The sequence below is a fragment of the Cucumis sativus genome, chromosome 4, assembly GCF_000004075.3.
Source record: "Cucumis sativus cultivar 9930 chromosome 4, Cucumber_9930_V3, whole genome shotgun sequence".
In the NCBI taxonomy this organism is placed as follows: domain Eukaryota; kingdom Viridiplantae; phylum Streptophyta; class Magnoliopsida; order Cucurbitales; family Cucurbitaceae; genus Cucumis; species Cucumis sativus.
Window position 1 is genome coordinate 15574434 of NC_026658.2, and position 21033 is coordinate 15595466.

The 21033-nt window shown below is 35.0% G+C and overlaps 1 protein-coding gene across 8 annotated transcripts; it reads left to right on the top strand.

The window, feature by feature from the left end:
• Nucleotides 1-182: 182 nt before the first annotated feature.
• LOC101213136 (symplekin) lies at nucleotides 183-19344 on the top strand. Of its 8 annotated transcripts, none has more exons than XR_004215818.1 (29): nucleotides 183-556; nucleotides 1287-1446; nucleotides 1749-1841; nucleotides 1989-2091; nucleotides 2220-2388; nucleotides 3970-4144; nucleotides 4701-4823; nucleotides 4949-5509; nucleotides 5687-6277; nucleotides 6993-7061; nucleotides 8907-9023; nucleotides 9097-9342; nucleotides 9817-9864; nucleotides 9935-10072; nucleotides 10379-10537; nucleotides 10638-10700; nucleotides 10784-10891; nucleotides 10996-11079; nucleotides 11280-11327; nucleotides 12999-13073; nucleotides 13548-13643; nucleotides 13719-13799; nucleotides 13887-13958; nucleotides 14628-14672; nucleotides 14749-14832; nucleotides 18292-18431; nucleotides 18533-18595; nucleotides 18669-18772; nucleotides 18852-19026. XR_004215818.1 is itself a non-coding variant. In XM_031883756.1 (27 exons), exons 1-26 carry the CDS (start codon nucleotides 339-341, stop codon nucleotides 18391-18393), a joined length of 3828 nt encoding a protein of 1275 aa, XP_031739616.1. In that variant the 5' UTR covers nucleotides 183-338; the 3' UTR covers nucleotides 18394-18431; nucleotides 18669-18772. The 8 variants fall into 8 exon arrangements, 4 of the variants coding, with proteins under 4 accessions (XP_031739616.1, XP_011653696.1, XP_011653694.1 ...); XR_004215820.1 differs by having other exon boundaries at nucleotides 184-556; nucleotides 18233-18431; XR_004215819.1 differs by lacking the exon at nucleotides 18852-19026 and having other exon boundaries at nucleotides 18533-18573.
• Nucleotides 19345-21033: the final 1689 nt, after the last annotated feature.

Below are 21033 nucleotides of genomic sequence, written 5' to 3' on the forward strand. Positions count from 1 at the left end.
AGGCTAATTGATAATACCTAATTTGAACGTTATTTTTGATAGCTTTTTAATGTAATTAAATTTGGTAGAATCAAACATTTAAAGAAACAAAAGGGAAAACAAATAGTCCCATTTTGAAGAGCACACACCCACATATATATTTTTGATTAATCGTGGGATATTTGAAAATAACCCAAAAACAAATTATACGTGAAAATATAGAATGGGCCGCAAAAACAAAGACGAAAACAAAAAAGAGCGAATCAAGGCTTTCGCCTTCTCTCTCGCTCTCGACGAGCAGCGAGCTAATTCCCTGTAGTAACTCCTGCAATTCGAAGTTCTTCATTCCTTCCAAAGCTATGGTCGGAATGATGATGGCTGTTAATTCAAGGGAGAGGCTATATGGTCTTATCAACTCAACCAAAATTGCTTCTGATATTCCTTCAAAACTTGCTCGTTTGCGTCAATTGAAAAATGTTTTGCTACCGGAAGACCCTGTTTTACTATCTGAACTCCTCCCTCGCATCCTTGAGCTACAGTCAGACCGCTTCAGCCCCATACGCAAGTTTGTCACAGAGTACGCTTCCCTTCTTTCTCTAGGTTAAGTTCACAAGCATGTATATCAATTTTTGCATTCCATTCATGAAGTGACGGAGATGCGGGTTTTTGTGCCTCGTTTTTCTGTTTTCTTTTTTGCTGTGATTTTGGGACTTGAATGCTTTTTTTTTTTCTCTCAAATTCGAAATGTCTGAATTTCTTGCATTTCCATAGTTGTGTATTCTAAATTACATATGGTGATCGTTCCTAGTCGTTTCGTTTCGGTTACTTACTTTATTTTTCTCTACACGAAAAACATTTCCCCGCTCGCTACGTTGGATAATTAGTTTATTACTCCACAAGGTGCTGGGTGGTGGTGTACTGGTACTTAGGTGTTTCACGCACATGAACTATTGAACTCTACAAATTTTGGTTGTAGTTGCTCGTTATAATTTAGAAATACTCGGGAGATGCCCATCAGGTGTGAAACTTATGTTCATTGATATCATGGGTTTGTCAATGAGTGGAGGTGGTTCGTATTAAATTCTGCCAGATAGCTGCGATATTCATTTAAGTATTTGTGGGGTATTATCTGATTGGTTATCTCTCAATGGTATTAAAATTTATATCTTGATGCCATATTAATGGTCTTATGCATCAATTTTGGTAGGTGAACTGTTAGGAGACTGGGATTAAGTGATTTGGTCCTGACTGAATGAGATAGCTTTGGGAATGGTTCTTACTTATTTAATTGTTTTGTTACTGTGTAGGATGATTGGTGAAATTGGATTCAAGCACATCGACTTATTGCCTCAAATTGTACCTTTATTGATAACAGTTTTAACTGACGATACTCCGGCAGTTGTTCGGCAGTCCATTACTTGTGCCATTGATTTGTTTCGCATCAGTCTTGTGAAAATTGCGATGAAGGTAACTATATCTGCATGTTTTGTCAGGTGCTTAAATTTATAGTTTTTCTGTGCAATGCCTCTCATCACAAAGCGTCTCCTTATTTCTGCCGCTGCAACTTATTTTGTAGATTGTAGCGTCCAGTGAAAATTTAAGACTTTTCAATTTCATTTTTATTTTTTCTATGAATGATCGTGTTTCACTTTTATTAGCCAACAATCTGTATTTAAGACAATTGAGCATAGTTTCATTTCTCAAGCTTTAAGTCACTCTCATGCTTTAAAGGTACTCACTGTTTTAGGTTCAATTCTAATATATTACAGGGTCTATATTCTAGCGAGATGGACAATTCACTTCAATCACTGTGGACATGGATGTTAAAGTTCAAGGAAGAGATATATTCAATAGCCGTTCATGTAAGCAGAAATTATTATGTATTTGGTTGTATTCATTTTGTTACCATGTTTCTAAATACACATTTTTGCGAGACCTTACTTGAACATGATCTGTTCTATAGATTGTACAACTGTTTACTTGAGTTTTAAATACACATTTTTGTGTAGGGAAATGGTGGAATGAGTTTGCTAGCTCTCAAGTTTGTTGTAGAAGTAATTTTACTTTACACACCTGATCCCAGTGTCTCTACAGAGCCTCCTGCTTGTGAAGGTAGTTGTTGTGTACTTGGCTTTGCATGGTCCATTGATGCTCGAGAGGCTTGGCCTTTTTTATTTTAATAAATTAACTAAATTGAGTTGAGTTGTCGCGGACCTTTGAAAACATCTCTTATTGTGCAGAAAGTTCTGTCGATTTCAATATATCATGGCTTCGTGGGGGTCATCCTATACTCAAGATTCGGGACTTATCAACTGAAGCTAGTCAAAGTTTGGGTTTGTTGCTAGATCAACTCAGATTCCCAAAAGTGAAATCTCTCAATAACACAAAGATTATTGTGCTTATTAATAGGTTATATTAATTTCCCTGCCTACAGGATTTAACATTTAACTATTTTATTTTACTCATTTATTTCTCATTTTCTAAACACTTGAAGATAAACTTCTGAGTTTTAAAACATATTAATTAAACAAAAATGTCTTGTTGTAATCTAAGTAACCTCGAGGAGAAATCCTCCAAGAACGAAGATGATGGATGTTTTATTAGAATGAATAATGTGTTTCATACAAGAGGATAATACTCCTAGTTATAGAGTTCTATTACAATTGGGTTAAAAGGGAAATTAACCTAGAATATTACCCAATTAACCCTTACTCTTCTTACATCATTCCAACTCTCCAAAAGAAAACTCGTCTCGAGTTTTAAAAAGAAGAAATTTATGAAGCAAAAAAAAAAAAAAAAAAAAAAAAGAACTTGTTCAATGGAGTATGACCAAACCAACCTCCTACATTTTGAACAAAAATATTATGATCGAAGGGATAACATCGAGACAAAAAATCAAATATGGTCACTAAAAGATTAACCTCTCCATCGGCCGTAAACCCAAAAAGATGTTTCCTTCAATCTCACTCAAACCATATTCAAAGAATCAATTTCAAAAGAATTAGCTTTCGAAGAAAATCCTTCAAGAATCACATTTTCTTTATCATTCACTTCAAGTTCTTCGAAGGTTTGAAGATTCAATTCCACCGCAACCTATGTGTCGTTGTTCTGCTCGGTATTTAATACTTCTTTTTCATCCTTTTTGTTGGATTTTTCTTCACATGTTACCATTTCCAAATCAACACTTTCAAGTTCTTGTTCTTCAACATTATCTTCATGATTTTCTATTTGAAAATTTTCACTGTGATTTCTTTGGTTATTTTTTTGTATATGAAACAAATATGTTCTTGGACTCTTGCAAATAAATTGATGGTTGATCTACATGTTGAGTCATTTTCCCCAATGAACATTGATTTCTTGGGAAATGAGTTTGATTGGATCGTGGGCCATTTTTTGATAGCCGCCTTCTTATTCTATCCCAAACTGTCTTAAAAACACCAGAGTCACTAGAATCACTAGAATCAATTTTTCAATTTGGATGATGATAGGTTCTTTGAGAAAATTGAGCATGGCCAAAATTTGAATGTTGAAATTCTTCTTCCAAATCACTTGGATCAGAACTCCAACATTGTTTATGGAAGTGCGTGGGGATGAGATCTCCTCTTCATCAGGCACAAGATCCTTTCCCTAGTCAGAGGTGTTCTTGTCGGTCACAACTCCCTTCATCAGTGAAGCTCTGATACCAATTTGATGTAATCTAAGTAACCTCAAGGAGAAATCCTCCAAGAACCAAGATTATGGATTTTTTATTAGAATGAATAATGTGTTTCATACTAGAGGAGAAGACTCCTATTGATAGAGTTATGTTACAATTGGGGGTAAAAAGGGAATTAACCTAGAATATTACCCAATTACCCAACTAACCCTTAGTTTTCTTATATCATTCTTAAGCTGTCTCTATATTAGTTAACTAATGAAAGAAAAATTGACTTGTAATTATTGGCTCCAAGAACCTACAGTTCTGACTCATCTTTTTGTATTTCTTCGTAGTCTTTCAACAATTGCAAATAGGAGGCCTGCATTTTATGGCCGAATTCTGCCTGTATTACTTGGCCTTGATCGCTCAGGCACTATCTTTAATGGGTTGCATGCTCCTGGTGTACATTTTGCTTTAAAGAATGCATTTCTCAACTGCTTGAAGTGTACCCATCCTGGTGCTTTACCGGTAAATTTCCTAGACTAAAATTTAACTTTTTGAACCTTGCACCCAAAAGAAAATTGGCATCCTTCTATAGTTAGGTGAATTTGCTGTGTTTTCTGCCTTATTCACATCTTTTCCTTTCTTTAATAGTCTGTTACATGTTTTTATATGTTTTACAAGTTCTATTTGTACACATCTTCTGTAGTCTATATTAACTCAATAAAGAATATGATATATCTGATGTATTATTTACCTTGCTGGGTTGGTGACCTGATGATCGTAGGACTGAGCTATAAGTCTTGGTAGCTTTGAGGTTATGGGTTTATCGTCAAACAAAGGTGGCTGCTCAGAGTAGGAAAATATTGTACAAGTTCTATGCCATATGTAGATTTAAGAAGTAGTCGTGTAAAATTAATCAAGTTGTCTATAAACTAGCTTGCATGCCCACAACTATTATAAGCGAAGTCGTGCAGTTTATTTGATTTATTCTCTTTGCTGGATAGTATAGTAAATGTACTATCAGAAATTGTTCACCTTGTATAGATTGAATTGATAGTGGAGATAATTGTGGTCACTGTAGTGGCGGGATCCTCTAATTGGTGCCGTGAGAGAGATGAAAGTTAGGGGAGGGGCTGACCCATCCCTTAATCAAGTTTCAACAGATAATGGATCTGTAAAGGAGGAGCAGGGCGATGGCCATTTGGTAAGTGCCAACTTCTTTGCCCATTATTAGTTAAATATTTATGAATGGAGTCATTATTAAAGGTTTGCCGCCTGAGATATGGCATACAAGTGAGCAGATCTGACTACAACTTTAATCTTTTATAGGACGAGAAGGCTGCTGTTCTAAGTACTTCTAGTGTTATGCAGAATAATTTGGGGAGGAAGAGAGCTGGAGAACCAGACAGCTGTGATTTGTCAGAGGACGGAAATGGATCTGGAAAACGTGCCAGACCAACAACTAATGTCTCAGACACCGAGGAACCTTCTAAAGAAATAGGGAGGAGTACTGTCGTGTCTAAACAGAATGCATCATCAAGTGGAACATCGCCAACAGAAGATGTGGATACTGGACCAGCGCAGCAACTTGTAACTATGTTTGGTGCCTTAGTCGCTCAAGGAGAAAAAGCTATTGGGTCCTTACAGATTCTTATCTCTAGTATTTCTGCTGACTTGCTTGCTGAGCTTGTCATTGCTAATATGCGTTTCCTTCCTCCTCATCAGCCTGATACAGGAGGTGGAGAACTTCTGCAGAATATGTGTATAGTTGGTAGTGACGTTCAAGCCAAATATCCATCATCATTTGTTGCAGATGTTCTTTCATTATCTAGCACCTTCCCACCAATTGCGTCGTTGTTGGATTCTTCTAGGTCATTATCTGATCACATGGTAGTACAATTTTATCTGACACGCTACCTTGAATTCTGGGCCAAATTTTTTGTGGTGTTTGATTATTTTCTTTATTGATGATGAGTATGTTATATTAGGTTGTTATTTATGTAATTTCTTTCTTTCTTTCTTTTGCATTGTCCTCTTCTTAATTTTCGTTTTTAATCTCATCCCTAGAAACCTCAAGAGGAAGAAGACCACCATGCAGTTCCAGTTCCTATTGTTGACCGCGTTGGGACAAGTCATGATTTTGAAAATGCCATTACACCAACTAATTTACCTGGTTCCAAAGCTTCAATATCTGAAGCGGAAGAAGTTTGCTCAATCATTCCATCTAGTATACATGATATGGGCAATTTAGACAGTGGGATACCTGGACTTGATTCTTCTGTTCAAAGTGATGGGATGTCAGACACCGCTGTTACTCCCTCGCTTGCATCATCTGGTTTTGATGAATCTAATCAAGAGAACATTTCAACTTTGGATCTAACCTCTTCGAAACTATCAGGAGAAAAATCAGAGGAGCTTAGTCCAAAGGCAGTTGTTTCAGACGTCAACAGCTTGGCTTCTTCAACTGCAACTTCTGCGGCGGTGTCTTTTCAGTTGGTCTTGCCCAAGATGTCAGCACCTGTTGTTGACCTTGTTGATGAAGAGAAGGATGAATTACTAAAACTGGCATTTGTGCGAATTGTTGAGGCATATAAGCAAATAGCAGTTGCTGGAGGATCACAAGCCCGCTCTTCTCTTTTGGCATATTTAGGAGTGGAGGTATTGGTTTTTTCTTGTGTCTGGTTATGAGAAATGTTTCTCCTTAAATTGAATTTGATTTCCAGGCTGGTCTGGTTAAATGATCCATATTTTGTTCAACGCTCTCTGTTCATATCATACACTTAACTGTTACTAATGCAGCATGTTCACGTTCTCAAATTTGATAACTCTTAGCTGATTTATCATGCCCTTCACCTACCATATACTATGAGAGTGAGGTTGCTTGGGAAGTTCTTTTACCATTCCATTACCTTGGCCTTGGCAACCAAAATGAGTTTCTCTTGTCACATATTGATCATAAGGGCAGATTTATACATTTGAATTGGAATGCAACAAATCTTATTTTTAAATTTCTTCTTATAATAACAACCTCTATTTCAAATTTAGAAAGTAAAATTCTCCTAAATAGTGTTTCTTTACAGTTATATTTCTCCTGATGGGCACTGAACACTTTTTGAACTTATACTGATACTTTTGTTCAAGCTATGATATAGTGAACTTTACAGTTGTACTTCTTTTGTGTGTGTCGTAGTTTCTTAAATGTTGAGATGTTCTCCAAGTTTATGATTTTCATATTCCATGGTTTGATTCATTCAATTTGGTTGGAAGCTCATCTTATTTCAGATTGTGCTCGTTCTATACTTATCTCTTTGCAATAGTTATCTATCTAAAGACATAAAATTTTAACTTTTTTTGTTTGTTTTTTCTTGGGCAGTATCCTTTGGAATTAGAGGCATGGAAAGTGTTGCAAAACCATATATTGGCTGATTATGTAAATAATGAGGTGAGGATTTTTCTTAGAATAAGGCTTCTACGAAATTTTTGCAGTTTCACGTTTAACATTCTATTTCCCTTTGTCCTTCTCTTCATGCTCTGTCATTGTATAAAACATCTTTTTGTGGTTACAGTAATGTCTTAAATCCATATGGGTTCATGACTTCAATTGCTATTTTTTTTCCTTATCTGCAATATGTGCAACTGTCAGCATTTGCAAAGATACAAGACCTCTAGGAAGCATAAACACTTCATTTTAGGGGGAGTGTTCGTGCCAGACAGGGACACTTAAAAAATGCTTTGGATACGTGTCCGACACTCAAATTTCTGTGCCCTATTTTTATACATTTATTTTCAATTGCAGATATGTGGATACGTTTAGGACATTTTCTGAACACTGAATTTTCTTAAAAGAGAAAATGGTCCTACCTTTTACGCTGGATCCACATTTAAAGTCCAAATCATTTATATGTTAAACTAAGATTACAAAAACAAAAGAAAAGCTCATTTTCTTAACCAAAAAAATTGAAGTTACCATTGTTAATCGACTTGACATTTTATGTTTCTTTTGTGAAGTGCATTTAGTGTTTTATGTTGAATTTATACCTATTCTAGAAAAATAATAATAAAAAGGGGAAAGTACCTTTTTGACCCCAGGTCTTGGGTATAGTTTCTATTTGGTCCATTGGTTTCAAAATGTTGAAATTTTAGTCCTTGAGTTTTGAGTTCGATTTCATTTTAGTCTCTAAGTTTTGAAATGATACAATTTTACCCTTGAATTTTGTTTCAGTTTAATCTCTAGGTTTTAAGATTTACACTTTTAACACCGTATTTTACTAAATACTCATTTTCTATCTTAGTGTTGATCTCTACTAATTAATTAAAAGTGAAAATTTGAAATTTATCTTAACAGTGTTGCAAATATGATGAAACTTAATTAATATACTTCTTTTAATTGTTTTAAATTAATCAATAGACTAATACACTAGACACTGAAAGTGAGTATTTAATGAAAAATTGAGGTTAAAGTGTAAATCTTGAAACCTAAGGACCAAGTTGAAACACAACTTAAATATCAAGGTCAAAATTGTCATAGTTTAAAACTTGGGACTAAATTAAAATCAAACCAAAAACTTGAAGACTAAAAGTAACATTTTAAAACCTAAGGACTACACAAAAACTAGATCCAAAACGTAGAGACCAAAAAAGTATTTTTCCCTAACAAGAAAGAGCATCCCCAATGTGTCTGTGTCCTAGTTTATTTTATTTTTAATTGGCGTATTGACGTGTTGTGTTGTGTCCATGCTGCTTAGTAAGGCATTATACTATCGTATATATTCCTTCCTTTTGGTCTCTAAGTACCTTAAGTACTCCTGAGCTGCTCTTGTTAACATCAATTCTTTAACCTCAGTCTTGCTAAAGTTCTATTCCCTGCATCTATGTTGTAGTATAAAGCCTAGAGTATGAATGTTGTTAAAGACGTTAAAAGTTAAAACTATGGATCAAATGCAACTCTAGCTTGAATCTCTTAGGGTTTGCGCCTACATCTATTTGGATAATGTTACTCCCACTTATTCTTATTGAATAAAAGTGTCCTACTAGTCTGCTATTGAAGTATACTCCTGCCTTGGTTACTAAGTCTGCTATTATTTCCTTTGGCATTGGAAAATAAATTATATTGGTTTGTGTACTTGGTTTGCCAGAAATTTAAGTCATGTTTCATTTAGTAAACTAAGTTATCATGCACGAGCTTGAATGAGATGTCTATTGGTTTCTCTCTTTTCTCTTTATCTTTTATTTTCTTCTCTCAGTGTTCAACTAAATTCATACATGCTGACTATAACAATTGGTTCAGGGACACGAGTTGACTTTGCGGGTTCTGTATAGGTTATTTGGAGAAGCAGAAGAGGAACACGATTTCTTTACATCTACAACTGCTGCTTCAGTATATGAGACATTTCTGCTCACTGTGGTGTGTGCTTTGCGACCCTATTTCTTGCAGGTATTATTTTGTATATATGTGAATAATTTGATTTTTCATGCAGGCAGAAACACTTAAAGATTCTTTTCCTCCATCAGACAAGTCATTAAGTAGGTTACTCGGCGAAGCTCCTTATCTACCAAAGTCAGTCATAAACCTCTTGGAATGCATGTGCTCTCCTGGAAACAGTGAAAATGCAGATAAGGATACTCTAAGTGGTGATCGTGTAACTCAAGGTCTTAGTGCAGTGTGGAGTTTGATTCTGTTGAGACCCCCTATTCGTGATGTCTGCTTGAAAATTGCCTTACAGGTTTTAATTTCCTCAAAACTTATTTCAGTTTCTGTTCTACTTCAGTTATTTTCTTTGTTACGTAGACTTTTAGTTCACAGATTGTTCATCCATTATTTAAAATTTTAATGTTTACTTACTAAGCATGATCAATAGTAAGCGGTTAAGAGTTCATGACTACAGTATTATTTATTGTCTAAATGCAGATGATAAATCCTATTGGTTTGTTTGTTCTTAACTACGAACTAGATATGAATTCATATTTGATGTTTCTTTTCTAATATTTTTTTATTACTTGTGATTAATCTGAATCATTTGTAATACCTTTTTTTTTTCTTGTTAAAGTCTTTAAGTATTTGATGTTGTGTAATTGCCTTGTACGTTTCTATTAAAGCATGTGATGTTTGGAGGGTTCTTCCCTTCCTTCACCTCCACCCATTTTGCTCTTTTTCCCTGTCATTTGATCTCACTTTGACTCTCTTTTTACCATGAAAGAGCACGGTACATCTCTCCGAGGAAGTGAGGATGAAGGCAATTCGTCTGGTAATTTGCTGACAACTTAATACACAACAAAATAATCGTTTTCTGTTACTTAAGTTCTCTCTTTTTGTAGGTTGCTAACAAACTTTATCCTATACCATCCATTTCTCAACGAATAGAAGATTTTTCCAAGGAAATGCTGCTTTCTGCCATTAGTGACCTTGCTACAGATATGACAGATGCTGATGGACTAGCATCAGAATCACATAAGGTTTGTTTTCATATAGCAATGCAAAAAAAAAAAAAAAAAAGAAGGAAAAAGAAAAAGGAAAATTGTCGTGTCAAGTATAAGATGCCAAAATTGAGTATTACACAATTGTAATTTTAGTTGTCTTATTTGGTTGAATAAGAACCTTCAAAATTTTAGTTAGAATTCCCGATTCTGGAGCTCAAGTATTACATCTTACCTAATTCTAGTTGTTCAATACTTTTTGATGTTTCAACTATTTAATTAGCTTTGTTGTCACTTGGCAGTCTGGAAATTTAGAATTGACTTTGGCATTTGTTACTTATTTAGCAGGATGCTCATCCAGAAAAATCTTTAGTTGAATCTAGTGCCATCGGTAAAGATATTTCTTCTGATACCCATCCTTCATCCATTTCACAAGTTGACACATCTCTTCCAATCTCTGAGGCCCAGCGTCGGATGTCCTTGTATTTTGCACTTTGTACAAAGGTTTGAGGTTGTCTAATCAAATGCAGTTATTTTAGTTTGTCTTAAGAAAATGACTTCTTTTTTCTGAAGCTTATAGTCTATTTGTGTAATCTAAATACAGAAGCACTCACTTTTTCGCCAAATTTTTGTCATGTATAAAGATGCCTCAAAAGGAATTAAGCAGGTTTGTCCCACTTTATAATGCTGCTTTTCTTTCTTTTCACGAGTTCTGATTTCTGAAATTTTTATCACTTGTATTTTTTATAGGCTGTCCATGACCATATCCCTATACTTGTCCGCACAATGGGCTCATCCTCAGATCTTCTTGAAATTCTTACTGATCCTCCAAGCGGAAGTGAAAATCTTGTTATGCAGGTTTTCCTCTATCAAATAAACTATATGTCTATTATACACTGAGACCAACAAAATGGGGGGCATAACAATTGTTTTTTTGTTTCCCTGATATTTTGCTCTGTTAGGTTTTGCATATACTGACGGATGGGATTATTCCGTCATCGGAGTTAGTTTTTACCATTAGCAAGCTATACAATTCAAAACTAAAGGTAAGCATTATTCTATTTTGACAATCAAGCTCTGAGCTTAAACCTTATTGATTTATTTTTATATTATATTTTCCTCAATTGTAACATCTGGCCAAAGTTTTCAGGGTATTTAGGTTCTGATCCTAAAGTCCTGATTTAAAGTCTCACTATAAAGGAAGTGTTTATTTTGCTAATGGCTGTTATGTGTTGGTTGCTTTTAGGATGTGGAGATTATGATCCCTGTATTGCCATATCTACCCAAAGATGAGGTGCATAACCTCCTCTCTTATGGCTTTTCTTCATCTAAGTGTATCTGGGTATCTCTATGTTTTGAGCTTGTACAGTGGATAATATTTTTTTAATTTGAATTTGTTTTTTTCTTCTTGAAACACAGACAAGCCTCTTCTATTAATGATAGAATATGAGACCTAAGCTCAAAGCACAAGAGTATTGAACTAAGAACAAAAGAACTAGGAAAGAGTACAAACTAAAGTGAACACATAGGCAACAAGAAGAAGTCAACCTAAACAAACGAAGTTAAACAAAAACTTAACAAACAGAATAAAGCCTTTTCAATGCAAAACAAACTGAAGAAAGCTAAATACAAAGCACTAAATACAAAGCAAAACTTGTTAACTCTATCAAAAGGAGCCCATTCGAATATGATTACTTGCACACCCAAATCTTCTATATGAGAGGAGAAAGAGAAGCGCCAAGGAGAAGCAGCCGGCCACCTCAAAACTGTTCTTGTCAGTGCCAACCATAACTCAGAGAAACTCGAAAATATATTCTAAAACAAACAGAAACTGATTCCAAAAGAACTCCCCAGAAAATACTCTCCTTTGGCAAGCCATAAAAATGGAGATCTAAACACAAAAGTCATGACAAGCAGGCTAGGCTACCACAAACAGCAAGGCTTAAAATCATCCACCCATGTGAGAAATCTCGGAAAGGCAGCAATGGTTCAAATCTGGAGGGACTGCAATGGATGTCCTAAGGATCAAACTAGAATAATTCCGCAATCAGCAACTATTGGCTTTAGATGATCTGGTATTTCGCAAGATTAGGGTAAGGGGCCAGTAGCAGGGGGACAGATTTGCAAAATTTGGGTCTTCGTCGCACTGGAAAAGGGCATTAAGATCTGTGTCTAGAGGCTCAAAACGTTGCTCCCCTTGAGCTCAGCTAACTTATCAAATTGCTCCAATTCCTTACTACTAATGCTGAAAGGAGAGTCGAAAGAGGACTCCCCCTTTTTTCTAGAGGGATGGAGAGGGATTTTGCTCGGGGAACTCTTCAAGAATTTCACCTTTGAGTTGGGAAAAGAAAACTCAGCATACTTAAGCTATGTAGGATGAGAGGAATGAGAGCCTGGCTTAGTAGGACAGGCTGGAGTTGCAAATGGGTACAATGAACTTCCAATAAATCTGGATTAGTTTCTAAAGATTTCTTGAACCTGCTTGACTGTAATGAGAGATTTGAATTTGTTATTTTACCAATTACCGTAGATGTTTTCAGCAATCTTCCATCACTTATTGTTCAAGCATTTGATAGCAAATGTTAGTTATTTCTGTAATAAGATGAATACCTAGGACCAATGGCTATAGAAGAAAACTAGAGATTATAAAAAGCGTTCCAGATAATCAATAGGTTGTTTAGACTGCAATTTGTGAACAATGATATTAGCACTGGTTAAATGCTCGAATAAAAAATTCTCACAAAAGTTGCAAAAGAGTGTCATAAAAAATCCGATAGTTGCTTTTGGACCATATGCACCAGAAGAAAGCTCTGACCGACTTCCCAATCTTTGCAGTTCCCTTTTGATATCCTCCATGTACTTCTTTGATGATTGTCTTTCATTTTTCAGCATTTCAAAATTTCATTTTAAAAAAAAATGTTACTATCAGTTGAAATCCCCTGAAATCATTTTCTTATTTTGTTAGGTTATGATGATCTTCCCACATATTGTGAATCTTCCAGGGGATAAATTCCAAGCAGCACTTCTACGGATACTGCAGGTATTAATTTCCCGCTCTTCGTTGGCAGCATATGCAGTGGTGTTATTCTTCCATGTTTTCCAGGAGAAAAAAGTCCGGCTCTCATCATGAACCAACTAAAGTAGATCTTTGTTTTAGCTGGGAATATGTTTAATGCCCAAGCTTTGCAGTATTTAACAGACAATGTTATTTTTTCCAAGTATAAAGCTATTTTCGTTAATGCTTGAAAAGAAAAAATTGAATGTACTAGGAACTAGGAAAAGCTTTGGTCTTTGGTAAATTAGCAATATAAGCTGCGAGTAGTAGAATTATTCATTTATTATTTTTTATTAGCTTGGCTATATAATCATCTTCACATTTGAGTCCCTGGATCTAGATACCTTTGGTTTTTTGTCGTAAATTAAATTGTCAATCATTTATTTTGCTCGGAACCACATTGAGAAGCTATGTTCTAAATTACACGTTGATTTTATTTCCGTTCAATATCCTACTCAGGGATCATCTCAGTCTGGGCCAGTTCTAAATCCAGCTGAAGTTCTAATTGCTATTCATGGAATTGATCCTGACAGAGATGGAATTCCTCTCAAGAAGGTTGCCCTTCTTCATTTTCTCTATCTATAACATAACCGTGTCTCCTTATTGAACAATTGGTTGCTTCACCTTCAGGTCACAGATGCCTGCAATGCTTGCTTTGAGCAGCGTCAAACTTTCACCCAGCAAATCATTGCAAAAGTTTTGAATCAATTGGTTTGTATGATCATGATGAGTCCTTCGATAGCATGTGGAGACAGTTTCTCTTTTTTGAAATGACAGCAAGATGCTTGTCCTTTGCAGGTTGAGCAGATCCCTCTTCCATTATTGTTCATGCGCACAGTATTGCAAGCCATTGGTACTTTTCCAGCACTGGTAAGATTATGACTCTTGCTCTCATTGGTCACTAATTTTTGAAAAATGAAAATGTGGTGAAGATTATTGTCAGTTTTGGTGGGTAACAGATGCTATCTGTCACGTTGCTAGGTCAATATAGAAGTATGATGTTTTATTTATTACACAAAAAATTCCTTTGTTTAGTCTATTCCGTGCAAAATCCCAATTTGATAGTGGGTATGGAAAAGCCATTTGATCGTTGTTTCTGGCTTTTCTTTTTCCTTGTCAATAGCATGGACTTACCTTAAAACTTAAGGTGCTTGTATTCATATTGAACTTGCATATTTAGATTTTCATAATCAATATATTTTCCCTTGTACTATCTCAAACTCAATTAAAGGACTAAAAAGGTTGTGATACGTTTCTTTCCCAAAATAGTCTAATATGTTGGACTGTAATGACTCAGAATTATGGATTGTGTGATCCATCTCAGATTATCCATTTATTTCATCTTTTTCATAACTAAAAAGAAAATAGAAAAGAAAGGAGAGTTCTGTTGAGACCGAAGAAAGGCAAACGGACAATGCAGGGTTCAGGAAATGATGGAATCCTGCCTAAAAACTACAAAAGCAATGCATTTGGTTGTTTTCTTTCTTCTCTTCCACAATCTCCCAATTATTAATACTGGTTTTGTTTTCTTTTCTACAGGTAGATTTTATAATGGAGATTCTATCACGTCTTGTTGGCAAACAGGTCAATATTTTTCCACTTTTCGATCACTTGTGATTTAAGGTTTAACCATTCTTAATCTGGTGATGGGCTATTGCAGATATGGAAATATCCCAAGTTGTGGGTAGGCTTTTTGAAGTGTGTACTTTTGACAAAGCCTCAATCATTTAATGTGCTGCTGCAGGTGCGTCTCAATTGTAGCATTACTTTAGTAATTTTTTCCTGTATTCCGTACGTGTATTGAATTATGTGGTTATTTATTGTTTCTTGGTAAGAATTTTTCTCTTAATTTGTTGAAAACAACTTTCCTTGAGATAGAAGTAAGAAAGAAAGAAAGAAAGAAAGAATACATGGACATAAAAATGATCGGTTCCCAAAAAAGAAAGCACTTTAAAGAAACGGACTCCAACTATATTGATAACATTTTATGAGCGCCTTGGTGTCTTGAAAGTGGTTGAGGATGCATCCGGTGGTCATGGCTTGACTTATAGCGGCTCTGTTGATTGGCCAGTCATCCCTCGATGGGGCAAATCATTAGACTATGAAAGCTTCCTTCCAATCAATGACATCATTGGGAAATGATGATTCTAGCTGATGTTATTGTCTATGGCAAGGGGTGCTGCGTGGTTGCATCCATATGGAACTGACTGATAGGGTATATCATATATGAGGTTGCGTCCTTATGGAACTGACTGGTAGGGTTATGTGGTTTTCTTTGCCTGTGTTTGTAAGGTATCTCCTGTAAACAGCCATTGCAATTCCCAGCACACATACGCATAAACAAGACAATACTGTTTATTGAACTTCGTCAAATTATAATATATAGTTCCCTTCAATGATTATGAGCCAAATCAGGTAAAGTAGCTAGCTGAAATGATCACAAAAAACAATAAAGGAAAAACACGAACTTGAGTATTCGAGGGATCCATACTCTCCAGCCTCCACAGCAATGCCTAGACAGCTTCTCAGTGATGCATACCTTCCCTCTGGCTCCCACTTGATATTCTACTAACCAACCACACAATTTCTGTTTAGGCCCAACTCCACAGCCCATTAATGGCCCTCATTGAGCCGAGGGACAAGCCTTTCTTTCCCCTTCTCTTATTAGTCTGACCTTACAGTGTTGGTTTTTCTGTTTTTTGCTAAAATGACCTAGGCAGTCTGAAATTAGAGAGAAAATGAACCAACCACTCTTTTCTTTATCTGAGAGGATTAGGATGCGGCTCATACCTCCATTACTTGATGGCTCATACCTCCATTACTTGATTTTTGCAAAGTATCTATATTTGGATTGCTTAAATTCTTTTTTTAAAATATCCATAGCTATTTGGGCCAACTTCATGCACCTGACCCTATAACATTTGGGTTGTCCATGAAACTTGTAGGAGATATTAAATCTTAGGTAGGTGGTCACCATAGATTGAACTCATTGCCTTTTGGCCCTTTATTACGCACATTCCTTGAGGCCAATCCATGATTATATCGTTTTTGAACTTTTTGATCCATATGACATAATCCTCACTTTACCATGGTGCAAAAAAGTTGTAGAAGCAAGGTTTCTTGTAGAGGGATTCGAAGGATGTAGCCAGTTCAAGCATGGTATCTTCACCTTCATTTGATGGACAAGCTTATTGGTTCTCTCTACACTTTGTTGTTTCTGTCAATCAATATGAATTAGTGTTTTTTAAAGCTCAAGATGCAATAAAGTGCAATAATTTTTTGGGGCTTAAGCGCAAGGTGTAAAATAAAGCATGTTGTTTTAGGCACACTATATATAAAAGCATCATGAAGAAGAAATAGCATAGTTGAAGTGGAAGCATGAAAAAAAAGACCTTTAAACACAATAACTTTTGCATTTAAGCTTAGTAAAAAAGGAAAAACCTTAATTATTATTGTTTTATTAAAGTAATGAACAAGCCCTTGTTCCTAGGGTTTTGAGCTTTGGGGCTTCATAAAGGCATGCCTTATTTTGTAGGCCTCACCTTTTTAAGGCAAAGTGAACATACATGTGCCTTAAGCCTAGGCATGTGCCCGAAAGTGGAAGGGCCTTTTAACACACTGATATGAATGTATATGTATCTTCTGATAGAACCCAGATGTATTGAAATATAAAAGATAACAAAGATACAAGATAAAGTTCGAGTTACTTGGACCCTCCCAATCTTGAGACAACTCTCAAGTGCTAATTCACTGTCGAAATGTTGCCCATCTTCTCCACTCCCCTTTCTCTCTATTTATAACCAACTTTCCTAACAAACTACTCCACTAATTACTAATATACACTTAATATTACTCTAAGGTCATTCTTATCACTTTCTCTGTTTCATATTGAAAGGGAAAAAGAAAAAGAAAAAGAAAAATCATGGAGCCCTTTCTTTCCCTTACAAGTCTGTCATCTCAACGATTGGAAGAACTCCTTAAAAATCCTGTACAATGCAGTCCAAAAAAATTCTGCAGGTTGGACCAGCATTTATAGAGATAGGGAGAAAGAAAGAGAACGTGGTGCTGATCTTTGGCAGACTGTTAAAAAATTTGGTATCGCCATCCAGTTATTTTTTCAGGAATGTAATTCTACTTGACAGGGTTACTGAGAAATCACTTTAGAGCTCAAGAGATGAAGGGTTATCCTTGATTGAATCTTCTGATCGTGGGAGGAATCTTTTGCTACTGTTGTTGATATTCCCTTAAACAAGCTCTTTCCAATAAACTTCAACCAGTCAACAATCTTCCCTACCAGGTTCGTCCACTATGGTCCTTCCTAGGATGAAGAAGAATTCATGGTCCCATTCCCATGGCCCGAGTTCAAAAGCTATTTTTGGCATTTCTTTAGGTTTCTGCTCTTTAGAGGTGATTTGAATGTTGGTAGTTGGAGCAATGAGATCCTTGAAGGTAGACTTGGCAGAAGGATGAAGAAGTTCAACTAGTTGATGGAGGACTTATCTTTGATTGAGATTCCCCTTTGTTGTGGCAACTTTGATTAGACAAGTGCTCTGCCTGTCTTCTCCTTTCTCTGATTCTTAGTTAATTCTAAGTGATTAATTAAGTTAAATCTTTTTAGATTAGGCAGAAAACCTTAGGCATACTTCTGACCATACTCTATTTTGCTGGAAACTGGTAGTCTAAAGCGGTGTATCATGCCTTCCAATTTGAGAATATGTGATTTCTTTGTCCATCTCTCTGTTGTTGAGGAGAGTAAGAAAGAAGTTCTGTGGTTGATTGGCCTGGACCTGTTTTTCTCCAAAAAGATGAAGGTTGTATTGTTTATCCATGCCCAGAAGGCCTTGAGGTGGGGTGGGGGTGTGGGGGGGGGGGGGGGGGGGAGGTGGTTGTCTCTCCAATCGGACTTTGGGATCAAAACCTTCATTACTACATACATCAAAGGTTGGCCTGATGAAGTGTTAGATAGTAAATACAGTTCAATTACTATTAGTTTGGTTGTTACTTTTTTATTAAATAGTGCTTTAATTAGTATTTTTTGGATTTAATAGTTATTTGTTTTATTTTGTTGAAAAGCTATAATAAAACAAATAATAAGATAATTATTTTATTTATTGAAAAGCTAACAAATAATTAGCTACTTTTAGAATTGTACGGGGACCTTTGAATATTATTTTGAAGTAGAACACATTGTTTTGGAGAGTAGTCTCACGTCATAGGGATGAGCTTTCCTTGCCAAGGATTTAGTCTATCTCAAATGAAGCTGGCCTTTGGGCTTGAGGAAGTCGCTGAAAATGAAGCTGGCTAACACAGAAGCCGGGAAAATATGCAAGGCCAATTGGTTGGGTGAGGGAATGAAATTTTAGTTCCTCCATTGAATGCTTCTTTCATTCAATTTCTTTAGCAACATATTATATAAATATATTGCTGATGATCGAAATGCTCAGAGACCTTGGTGGTCGAAGCTTTATGGACGGGAGTTCGTGAGGTCTTTCAAATTGCACTCTAATGTTGTACTCCATCTATTCCGTGAACTAATTACATGAAAGCAATGTCTTTGTTGACTTTCATTTGTTCTTTCAGCTACCGCCAACACAACTCGAAAATGCTTTAAACAAAACTGCAGCACTCAAGGCGCCTTTGGTTGCTCATGCTAGCCAACCAAATATCCGATCCACACTCCCAAGGTTTTGTCATAACTATGGCATTTTCATATTCCTTTCTTTTGCTTCTTATGTTAAACAGACAGATTTGCTTCTTTGTCAGGGCTGTGTTGACTGTTCTAGGAATAACCTTAGATGCTCAGAATACAAGCCAGGTGCAATCAAGTCAGACTAACATGGTGGATTCAAGTAACTCGGAGAAGGAGGTTGCAGTCCCAGAGAAATCTAAAGAATCGTCTGTTGCTGGTTGAGACATGTTGGGATCGATTATTTTGATTCACATCCTTCACCGAGTTCCATGTGCATCAAGTCCAAAACTGAGCAACTTTCTCACACAGACAAGATTTTTCTCCCAACAATCTTTTCTTCTAATGTCAGAAGGGAGCTTTCATTTTCAGCTGAGAGTAAACATCATTCCATTCAAAAATCATATAATCAAGAAATAGAGAGTTCTCATCTTATGAATGTGGGGAAGAGCATTTCTCAATAGTGTAATAGTTAATAAACATGTGAGAATGGATGTACGAATGATTTCATACAAAGAACCATAAAAATATTTTTAATGAATGGAACAACCTGATTTGCTTAGAATTAAATTGATGCAAATTATAACTTTTATAACTAATATTGTCAAAAGAAAATTGAAAGATTGTGTAAAGTGGAATTATCGTTTAAATTGATATAACTTCTAAGTTTTATTAGAATATATTATATTTTCTTAATTGAAACAATATCATTATAGTTTCCTAAGTGTGTGATAGATATGTATATCTTTTAATTATAACCAACGTGGAAGCATATTTAATTATACATCTAATTTCATGGAAAAAAAGGGGCACTTCCAAAAAAAAAAATATAATATGTTATAAATAATTCTATACAATACACATTTACTGTTTGCAAAAATGACAAAATCAAAGTTCATCACACATATAAGATGTAAAATATCACAAATGTCCTTGCTACTAATATATATTTGTTACACTCGATTCGTTTGATACATTTGATTTTTTGATACTATTTGGATCTTGATATATTTGATGCATATGATACTTTTTAATACTTTCGATATCTTTTGATATATCTGAAACACTTTGATATTCTTAATACTCTCTGTTACACTTGATTATTCACTTGTATCCTCAACAAATTTGATATGTTTGATCAATATGTTGATACACTTGAACCACTGCAGATAAACTTAGTATTCTTTACTAATAGACACTTTATTTGATTATACCCATTTGATTTGATTTGATTGATATCATTTAGTCTCAATTAGCTTTATGACTATTAGATTATTTTATCATATACAAGTTATTGTTACTATTTAGAAATTTAGAAGAATGTCAAAAATCAAATGAGACATAAAGTATAAAGATGAGAATGAAAAAAATTATTCTTACTATATATTTGAAAATAAAAGAAAACTTCTTTTAGTTGTTTTGCTTTAAGAGTGTCCAAACAAAACTACAAGAACAGGTAGCATATAGATTGATTTTGTTTCTTGAAGCATATAGCTTGACATTAAAATGAAGATAAGTTTCTTCGAAGCTTTTTTAATGCTTCTATTCTAAGACTTTTCCAATAATATGAAATTTGATTAACATTTCAATTTCATAATCACTTTTACACATTTTCTTTAGAATAGACTATAGATAATAGACTTCCAACATTGATAAACTTTGATAAATTTTGTTATATTTGCATTTTTTTATAAAATGTTTGCTATCTATGTTAATATTTTAAATCTAATTGCGATTTTGCCAACTTATCTTTTTTAAAAATTTCATCTATTAAAGCTTATTGTTGCGGTTTAAATTTCACGATTAGGGTAAAATGTTTCCTTCATACCATAACAACATTAATTTTGTTTACATTAAGGAATTAGAATGTGAAATGAAAAAGAAAGTTAGACCTACACAACTAATATGATGCTTATCGTCCGATTTTAAATAAGATAAAAGAAATAGCATGAAAACTTTAAGATTTGAGAGTGAGAATTGACTTGTACTTTCCTCGTAGCTATAATAAATTTATTTACAAGAATATATTACCTAGGTCTATGTTTAATTTCGTAGAATTTATTCTCCTTCGAGTTGGGGTATGCCTCTTTAGTTACTTTATGAATCGAAGAATGAATAGACATATTTCATTAGTCATTTCGTTAGACTTGTTTAAGGCCAAAGACATCGATTTGGGTCCAAAGCTTGTTAGTTTTGTCTTAGGGTGCCACTTTTGGGGAAAAAACATGTTATTTTCTTTATCGTGTTATTTTCATTTTA